The sequence below is a fragment of the Petromyzon marinus genome, chromosome 7 (genome assembly GCF_048934315.1).
Source record: "Petromyzon marinus isolate PM22_M1 ecotype Great Lakes invasive population chromosome 7, UKy_Petmar_22M1.pri1.0, whole genome shotgun sequence".
Lineage (NCBI taxonomy): Eukaryota > Metazoa > Chordata > Hyperoartia > Petromyzontiformes > Petromyzontidae > Petromyzon > Petromyzon marinus.
Window position 1 is genome coordinate 16252375 of NC_133673.1, and position 10244 is coordinate 16262618.

At 53.9% G+C, this 10244-nt stretch overlaps 1 protein-coding gene across 5 annotated transcripts in view; it reads left to right on the plus strand.

Moving 5' to 3' along the window:
• The window catches only part of LOC116940081 (homeodomain-interacting protein kinase 2), a 73349-nt gene extending 63393 nt beyond the window's left edge, over positions 1-9956 (plus strand). For all 5 annotated transcript variants that reach the window (XM_076065441.1, XM_032949394.2, XM_032949397.2 and 2 more), the window contains 4 exons: positions 231-601; positions 3095-3201; positions 3766-4206; positions 5935-9956. In XM_076065441.1, coding sequence (XP_075921556.1) covers positions 231-601; positions 3095-3201; positions 3766-4206; positions 5935-6162 — 1147 coding nt within the window. In that variant the 3' untranslated portion in view covers positions 6163-9956. The remainder of the gene's footprint in view (positions 1-230; positions 602-3094; positions 3202-3765; positions 4207-5934) is intronic.
• Positions 9957-10244: the final 288 nt, after the last annotated feature.

Here is a 10244-nt window from a genome sequence, read left to right on the forward strand (position 1 = left end):
GCACCGTATGATGGATATTTTTTTTAAATATCAGCGCTGGACATTTGCCAATTTTGCAGTCATTGGCGATTGGACTGAGACCAATCGGCTCGCTGTGCTTGAGAAACCGAGCCAAATCACGGATCTTTGGAACCTAGTTTTCAAACCCGATATCTGGCGATTGGTGGCTGCTGCCGCTGCTGCTGCGTCGCGTTCCCAATTGACGTGCGTGCGTCGCGTTCCCCATGCAGCCTTCTGTCCAAGCAGCGCGAGAACGTGGTGAGCTGCGTGACGGTGCACGACTCGCCAGACTCGGACTCGTCCCGCACCACCAGCCCCCTGCCGCTGGGCGGGCGCCCCACCGTCGCGGCGCTGTCGGGCGCCGTCGCCGCCGGCCAGCACCTCGCGCTGCCCGGCGGCACCGGCGCCGCCCCTTCCTCGGCGGCGGCGGCGGCCGCCCTGGCGGCGTCGGCGTCGTCATCCTCTTCGTCGTCGTCGCTCCTCCCGTCGTCGTCGTCATCGTCGTCGTCGCTGCACCGCGCAAACTCGCGCACCATCATCGTGCCGCCTCTCAAGACGCAGGCATCGGAGGCCGACGGCGGCTCTCTGCTCGCCGCTAACGGTGCGTCCCCCCCCCCGAAACCCCTCCCCTTCCCTGCTGTTTTCCCGACGCGGTTCTGCGTTTCGGCGTTGACGAGACCGCGCCGGCGGTGCGTTGCAGGGGCGTCGCAAACGATCGGCGGTCGTCTTCTCGGTGGTGAATCGGCGGATTGTCACGAGGCGGGCTCGAGAGGCCATTGGTTTTCTCATCTCGCGTTGGCCGCCTCGGTTGACTTCCCGCATCGGTCCCGTCTCATTTGTACAGGGTCACAACCGGATTCCAAAATAAGTTTGTCTTTTTTTTTGCCGTCTATTTTGTATTGTTTCCTGTCAGTTCTGGCTCGTCTGCAGAGTTTTGCCAACTGTGTTGCATTGTGCATGCAATTTGCATAAGTCGTAAATCGTTCCTTGTCACAGGCGCACGGTTCGATGCATGTGTCATGAGCGGTAGAATTTATTTCAATCAACAAAGAGATGCGTTGTTACGTGCGTAATGCATGGCCAAACGAGCATAAAACTAGCACCATCATCTGCCCTGTACAACCCTACCAATGTCCGCTGCATCCCTTAAATAACATTTTAAAACATTATTTTTCCCAAGACCTCTCGGTTCCCCTTAGGAAAGCATCTTGGTAGGCGCTCGCTTTATAATTCCAGCTTGTGTTGTTTACCTTGGGTGGGTCTCCGCAAGATAAGTGCTACAATCACAGGTCAGCATCAAGGCTGAGAAACGTTTTCTGTAATTCCGAGAACCTAGAGGAATCTGCGTAGCCTTTTTATTTATCGCGTCTAGAGGAAACACCACGCAACTCGCGTCTCTGCCAGGGCTTTTAGCATTATTGCAAATATGATTAATATATCCAACATCCACAAATTATATGTTGCAGTCATACCTCACTGATCCTATTATTTTTACTTGGGTCAAAGGTCGTCGGTTCTATACATGGCTGGTCCAGCTGGCCTGCTCCATATTGTCTGCTGGTCACAATGCCTCGTGAAGTCTGTACCACGACAGTTAATCAGGATCTTTATTTAGACTGGAGGAATCCGATGAGCTATGAAGCTCTTTTTCACAGATGTCCAGTTAATCAAGGTGACGACGCGGGATGTGCGTAGCCAAGCGAAACCGATTCATCCGTTGCGTAGGGAAATTCCGACACTGGACCTGTAACTCGTCTAAAGCCGGATGTTGTTTTGATGACGCTCGCAGAAGTCACGTCTAATTCTGGGCATTTGTCGCTTTATTTAGCAACTTTAAAACAAGTTTATTCCTCGCCCACTGTGCTCATGCCCCCTGTGATGTTGCCCGGAGTGGCGAAATCAATCGGGGATGGAGGGGGGTGGCGGAGGGGGTGGGGGGAGCTCTGTGCTCCGGCCCAGATGCTTCCTTACCCCCGGCAAGCACCCTGCCAGGGGCTCGTTGATTGTCCTGTTGGTAGATTGCAGTCCTCGTGGCTGTTTGTGCCGAGAGCTGGGTGAACATTAACTCTCAAAACTAATTAAAACTATTGTGGAATTTGCCTCCTTGTGTTTCAACCCAAGGTCTCCCGTGCAAAAAAAGCACTTTCTGTCCCAAGTTAGCTCTCACCTGGTTCTCAAAAGCCTATTCCATCTTTATATATTTATATTTTATGGCTGTGTTATTGACGAGCGTGACTTTTTGTTATTTGTGCTTGTGCACCTGTGCTAACGCAGCAGTATTACAAAATAATTAGTTTGCTTTCTGAATAGAGGTCGTTACGTGATGTCACTTTATGAATTAGAATCTCTTATACGTATAATGTGTGCAGTGAATTGTGGTTATAGTAATTGAGTCTTTTCGATTTGTGTAATTTATATGACTTGGTAACGAAAGTATAAGTGGGCTTTGGCTGGAGTTCTTGCTGGAAGGGATGAAGACCGGTGCTTGAGACTTACAAGGGAGTGATAGCCAATGTAGAGAACATGCCTGTGAGGGGGTACCACTGCGGAGATGGAGCAATGAAATCGGCTCGTGTGCGCAAGGAGCCAGACGGATAGTTGCATCATAGGATCCTAAGAGATGGTAACAGCTTGGGAAGGATTTCATCCAACAATGAATTGATCATGGCAGATGATGTTGATGATGATGATTATATTGTGTAGAACCAACGAGGTGTAACAGGTCCTGTTGGTAGATTGCCTTTTGTCAATCCGCTGCTGGATGAAGCCGCCCCCAGCCAAGGGAGTTGATGGGCCACATTCCCCACACTAGCTCATAAAGGATTGGTAATAGGGGAGGGGGGCGCGGAGAGCAGGGTTGGTTCGGATATCACTCGCCCATTATGTAGCCTCGTGCAAGTAGCGACTGTACCAACGAGACAAAACAGACAACCGATTCTTTAATTGCGTCTTGACAGTGAATTGGGGCGATTCATCGCACCTTCGCAACAAGGGAAGGGGGGGGGGGGCGGTGCAGTGGTGAATTTCTGCGACTCTCTTGAGGTTCCTCCAAGACGGCTGGTATTTGTTTCTGTGTGCCTCCTCGCTCACCCAGGTGTCGCGGTCCACCACGGCAAGGTGAAAGGGATTGGCATCTCCTCGGGCCGGGTGCAGACGCGTGGAAACCCCTTCCAGCAGCAGCAGCCGCTCAATCTGAGCCAGGTGAGAGAGTCGGCTCACTTTAACCCCCTCGCTTTAGGACTCAAGTTGCTATCCTATGAATGGACTGGTCCCTATCATAGGAATGTGGAATTTCCGTAAACTGGCGCGGGGCGGTCGACCAAGAAGACGCAACATGTCGCGTTTGACGTTAGATGTATCATATACCTTGTAGTTTCATGTTAGTGTACATAGACAGAGTAGCAGTAGGTACACAGTTGGAAATGTGCTTGTACTTTTTGATACCTACGGGAGATGTGAATGCAACACTTCCATTATACCGAGTGGCAATAAGACGTGTGACATTTTCTGTATAATGTCACTAAAGTATCCAGGAATGCCTCGCTGAGTCGCGAGGCTGTTTGATGCGCTGCCGTCGCAGCCCAGACAGTTTGAGAGTCTCGCAAACGTTGACGGGGTCCACCAACCCTTGCCTCCAAAGCGCCGTGGGACAGAGATGAGCGCCGCTGGCTGCTCGTGACCCAAATGAGCGATCGCGTTGACAGTCTTGAAGAAGGGATTCTCATTTTTTTTCTTCTCCTCGTCGATAACAAAACGACGACGCAGGCCACGCTGATGCAGGATCAGCGGCCGGGCGTCGGCGCTCACGCGCACCGCCGGCAACAGGCCTTCGTCGCGCCCACCATGGCGCAACCGCCCGTCCCTCCGCCCATCGCCGCCGGCCCCGCTCCTCCGCCCACCTCCGCCGCCGCCCCCTACCACTTCGGGAGCCACGGCCCGAGCACGCCGCAGGGCCCCGGGGGCGCCGGCGGCCTGCCGGCCCACCTGGCGGCGGCCGTGAGCCAGCCCCACCACCTCTACACCTACACGGCGGCGGCCGCTGCCGCGGCGGCGGCGCTGGGGTCGCCCGGCGGGGTGATGGCGGCGGCGCACCTGGGAGGGACGCACCCGCACGCCCACCCGCACGCGCACCACCACCACCACCACGGGCACCCGCACCCCGCCACCGCCTATGCGGCGCACCCGGCCACGGGGCTACTCCACCAGGTGCGTCGGGGTCGTCGTTGACGTCGCTCGCTTCGCGTCGTTGAAAGGCGTCGTGTGGCTCGGAGTGCACGATGATTTTGTTTCAGGCTACGTTGTTGCTAACTCTGCCCCCCGGTGAAGTTTGTTGCAACGAATGGGCCCGCTTCTTTGATGTCTGGCCTCGGGGTTTCCCTATTGTGAACAGTAGCATAATGAAGATCCCTCCCCACCTCCCTCCACTTCATCATCGGCATTGTCATCATCATCATCATCATCGCTGCACGATGAAGGTCTCCCAAAGTTATCGCCATCTGTCATGATCCTGCCATGCAACGCCGCTCCTCTGAGGCTGTATTTATTAACGTGCGATTGGTGAGACTTCCAATCCCGCTGAGCGGTAGTGCAGCAGACATGTTGTGAACCTGTCCATGCGCACCTTTGAGTGGTGTCCCTCCGTAGGCTTGGGATTTTTTTTATTGGCTTCTGTCCCGTGCAGGAAACATGCCACGTGTGAAATGTTCAAACTCGCCCAAGCAGAACCCACCTGAGCACGAGTCTTCCCACCCAGTGAAGTTGGTGGGGATAAACACATTAATATTATTGTGATCAGCATTGTTCAGGTCTATGTCTACCCACTCAGACGCAATTCTAATGTCTCGCCTTAAATCTCCGTGGCGTGTGCACAATCATTCTATCTGGAGGTCGCGCGCGCGCAGTCACCAGCCCGTGAATCGTTGTTTAATTTACAAGCTCGAGTTAGTGTTCCGTTACTTTGTTATGCACATCAACTTCATTGTATTTTACCGCATCAGCGTCAGCACCTGCATGCTTATTATTCTGAGCGGCAGCACTGTGCGCCGTCACAGTGCGTACCGCCGTGCGTGGGGGAACGGTCGTAACTTGGATTTACGCATCGCCGGAATACGGCCGCAACTCTCAAGACGCTGTGCGGGTTGGGGGGTGCGTAGCCCCATCTAGAGACTGTATCAGGATGATGACACAAAACATAAGTCAAGGCTTTTTCACCCTTTCTGGCAATAATACAGGACGTGTTAAGATGTTCAAACGTCGAATAAAAACCTATTATAGGGCATCAAGTCCACATTAGCCACACGTACTTGGTATGTGTGGCTAATGGTACAACATACAAAATATATGCTTTGGTAATGTAAGCATTATCCTTGAAACTGATTAAAGCGGAGACCGCCTCTTTTATGGCTTTGTCTCACCGGTGCTGTGGAGCAAGTAACGGCAAAAGGCGAACAGCACATGGACGATGCAAACGCCGAAGCTTTATTAGCTTGTGTTAAGCGGTTTTCGATGTATTATTGCCTTTCTTATTTATGTTAATCAGCGTGAAGAGGGCTGCTTGTTTTTACAGCAGGGAATGCTGTGTAAAAATCTACATTTCAAAGCGGGAATTAAAATGACACTGGTAGCGTGGTGCAGTGGCATAGTCGTCAAGCACTCTGTGCTTTGAACCCAGCAAAATCAGTTTGGTTCCCGGCCAAGGCTAACATCAGTGACGAGTGATATCTTTTTCAATGCTAGCCCTCCCCCACATCAACCGGTGAAATACGGTGGAATAACCCCCACGACCTGCACAGCCTGAGGAAGCCCTCATCCGGCAGTGGATTTGACGAGCGGGCCGTACGTGTGTGCGACGGTGGAGAATGCCGACGTCCGCACTTCTCCGCTCTCTAACCCACGCCCCTCTTCTCTCCTCTGCTCCCGCCGCGCGATCCGCAGGTTCCCGTGAGCGTCGCCCGGCACCACCCGCACCACCACCCTCACCACGCGCACCCTCACCACCCGCACCACCACCACCCGGCTGTTCTGCCCGCGTCGCCCGCGGGGCTGCACCAGGCCTACCAGCCGACGGCGCCCTTCCCACAGCAGGCCTACGTGAGCGCGTCGCCAGTCTACGCCGGGTACCCGCTCAGCCCGCCCAAGATGGGCCAGTTCTCTTACCTCTGAAGGAAACGAAAAGAAGGAGAGTGACACGGAGTCGTTTTTTTAACACGAAACCCCCGACCGCGGGCTCCCCCGCGCCTCGCCACAGCGGTTCAGCGCCGCGGCGCCGCCGATGGTGGCGGCGGCGGCGGCGGTGACGGCGGTGGCGGCGGTCACGGCGGTGACCGCTCGCCGTCACGCCAGCCGGTGACGCCGGCGAGGGAGAAGCGTGGGCTTGGCGTCGGGTTCTGTTGGCGCAGCGCCGAGAAGCCGGCTCTGAACACGTGAGGATCCATCAAGAGGCGTCTGTGGATCGTTAAGCTCGCCCCAAAGCTTGGATCTTACACTGGAGTCCTTAACAATCGCATCAGATTGTAGTCGTTTTATGCATCGAGTGTACCTCTATATGTATGGCTTTTAGGCGTGTTTTGTTTTTAAATGTTAATTATTAATGTTAAGTTTGTGCTGCTACTGGGGGATGAGGATTTAATTGAAAATGCTTGAAATACGTCCGTGACGGAGATGACACGTTGGGCTCTCTTTCATCATTGAGTTTAGCGAGTGTCCTACTCTCCGTGTGTGCGTGCGTGCGTGCGTGTCTGGCCCCGTCGTCCGTCAACACACGAGTCGAGAGTGTCTTAAGTATTGTGAGTGAGCCGCGGGAGGCATTATAAACACGCGTTGTCGGATTCAACGGGAAGAGGCCTGGACTGTGACGCCGTGCGAGGGGCCGCCCTGGCGGGCCGCGGCGTGCACGCGAGGACCGCGCCGGGTCCGGCCGCGAGGCCCCGCCTGGCTCCGAGGTGCCGCGTGAACTGTCGACAGAAGACGAAACTGCTGCACGTGGCTTGGTCGACTTTTTTTGCCCCCCACGCCCCGATTCTCATTTCCCAAACTGTGAAAGTAGGACCTAATCTTAGAAGAAGAAAAGAAAAACGAGACATTTTCATTGTTTAGCAAAAACCTTTTACTGTTTAGTTAATCAGTTTTAATAATAATAGCGTAATATTTTTGCTGCTTCGTTTTAGTGTGTGGTTTTAATTATGTTTAACTATTGTTAAAATATTAAAATTAAATACACAAAGGGTGCAGTGATGTTGCACATGATCCCAGATGGGGAAAGTGCAGAAGTGAGAAGATGAATCTGTGCGATGGGCACGGGAGGAGGGGAGAGTCCTTGTGCGGAGAGAGGAGACGAGGCAGAGAGAGACTGCGGAGCGCGAGAGAGAGAGAGAGAGACCACGTGCACGCCACGGGACGGACCGTAGCAGGGGGAGGAGGAAGGCACGGGGGAGGCTGTCCTCAGCCGCCAAGACGACGCTTGCATCGGAATCGGATTCGACGAGAGACCAAAGAGACGGGACAGGAAATGAGCGCGAGAGATCGCACGGCCGCAGAGTCGCTTAACATCACTCCCCTCCCCACCCCACGTCCCTCCGCCATCCACCACGACCCCCCTCCCCCCCCGCCGCAAGGTTCCAAGAGTTGTGCGACGTCCTACGAGGAAAAAAAAGAGCAAAGAAAATGATATATTAATAAATAAATGTAAAAAAATTATAAACGATGCCGAATGATTCGATCTTTAAAACCGGTATGGTATGATGATGTTGTTATTGTTCCAATTTTGTTGTGCAATGTGTTAATTTTTTTGATTCGCGCTGTCTGTCGGGACTGGGAAGGTTGTATCGGTAGTTTGTCTTTTCCTATGCTCGGCGTCGTTCGTGGTGTTGGGACCCCTTGAATCCGCCTGGGCAAGGCACGTCGGAGCACCCCCCGGCCCCTCGACCCCTTGACCCCTTGACCCCAACACATGCGCGCGTGTTCCGTTTGACCCCGACAAGTGTAGCGTGGGTGTCCCCAGCAGTAATGCCTCTAGATAGATATGAATTGACTTGAGTACTCATGTACACACGCTGTGTGTGTTTTGTACGTAAATATATAGCGTGTGAGCGTGCGTGATAGAGCAGCAGAGTGTGGTGTGCGGCGCGTGTGTCTTATGAATTACCCCCCCCCCACCCCCCATTAATCTGTGCATGACCTGGGATTGAACCTATGTACTTATTAGTGATGGTAACACCATGCGGCTCCCTCTCCAATACCCCCCCCCCCCTCGTTTGGTGTTTTATGAAGGGAACAGCCGAGCTCTCATCTTGGAGCGATCACCTTGTAGCCGTCCCGCACTGTCCGACGCAAGGTGGCTGAAGCTTCGTTTGGCAAGCGAGCGAGGGAGAATTATAACAGACTTCGAGGATCGCTTCTGTGACGTATTTTAACAGAGTACGACGGTCAGGCCACATTGGTGTCGCTGGAGTGCACGTAAAACGTCACGCTGCGTTCTTTCTTTCTTATTTAAAGGCGCTTCAGACCAGGGGGCGGGGTGTGGGGGGGAGAGCCCAGGACCCGCAGGCCTGGGGTGCGTAGCTGCTGCTGTGAGAGACGTTGGTGTTTTGGGATTTGTATTGCTATAAGCAATTCTCATCTTTCAAGGCCGTGGAGTCCTTATGCAAAAAATATCTGTTCGTGGCTCCCTCCGCCGGTGCGTGTTTTTCGCGGTTGTGCCGCGCGTCCTCTGGCGGGTGGTATCCCAACGTTTTGGCAAACGAGTTCCATGAAGAAACTCCCAGCGCACGGAGCGAAACGTCGGACATCGTGCCGAATGATGCGCGGCACGACCCGAAAGCCCACCGGAGCGACACGCAGCACAACCGCGGGAGAAAAAAAGAAACCCGGTCGCAGTGAAATGAATCGAGCGATGGGATTTTGTTCCCCATGCTGCATCTGGCTGTAGATTCTTTTTGCTTTTTCTTTGGGGCGAGTGTTCCGAATCCAAATTGACACGGGGAACTGCCGTCATCGCCAGGTGGAACAGCTTCCCTTCCCACGGCACACGATAGCTTTGCACAAATGACCATGCTCAATTTCCAGTTTGATTAATGTTTCAAACGCTCCCACACTGAGCGGATCGTCTTTGAGTACAAATTAATGGGGTCGTATGCTCGTGCGCGCGCTTGTGTGTGCGTGTGTGAGAGAGAGCACGTGTACGTACATGTACGTACGTGTGTGTCCTGTGTTAATAAGAGTGTGCGCATTTGTTGTGTGTTGGGCACGTGTGTGCATGCATTCGCGTTTGGCCCAGCATAAACATATATATACAATTCACAGGTGTATAATCTGATGTAAGGCCCTGTTTGACGTTAACTTGTGTGACCATTGGACTGGTGTTTGTGCCGTTGTAGTGCCTTACCTCTATGTTTCACACGCGCTTGTAAGTCGTGTATATGTGTGTGTGTGCGTCAAAGACGAAGATCCCCCGTGTAGCCCTACAGAGTTCGGCCCTCTAGCTTTAGCCCTTACGTTTCGTTTCCCACAGTTGGAAACGGGTGGCGTGGTGGTTTCCTCACCGAGCTATGAACCCAGCAAACATGGGTCTGACCCCAGCCACGCACGTCGCTAGCAAGCGCTAGCATCAGGACACCAACCCTGCCATCCACCCGCCTCCGTCCACCCAACCCAGCCAACCACTAGGTCTACTCAGGCTTAAATGAGTACCGAGCGATGCATTGAAGTGACAGACGCAGCCGTGCCCGCTCCGCACTCCGTACCGGCCTTAATAGGTGCTCGCTAGCGGTGCCCGCGCAAGTCTGTGAGGCTCAACGGGGGATCTTGGTGTTTGCGTGGCGTGTGCTGTAATGGAATAGACTCTCTATACTGACTCACCGTGCATATCTCCACGAATATGTTTGCCATTGTTTCACTGACACGTCGCAGTGGCTGTCGCGTTCACCTGTATAAAGTAAAGCAGTATTATTCTTATTCGAGCTCAAGCTTCCGTTGTTGTTTCGCCGCCGTGCGGGGCAAGCATCACGCTCCCTCCACAGCGAACGGCTCTCGTCTTGGCCCCCCCCTCACCCCGTCCCGCGGGGTTTGCTCGCCCACCCCGTCTCGAGCCGTGTCGAGCCGCTCAGGAGGGTGCCGGGAGAGAGGGACATGAGATGCTCGCTGTGACGCGGTAGTCTAGCGAGCCAGAACAAGGCCTTCCCATACACAACCAGACCCCCATGCTAACCCGTACCCAACCAGACCCCAATGCTAACCCGTACTCAACC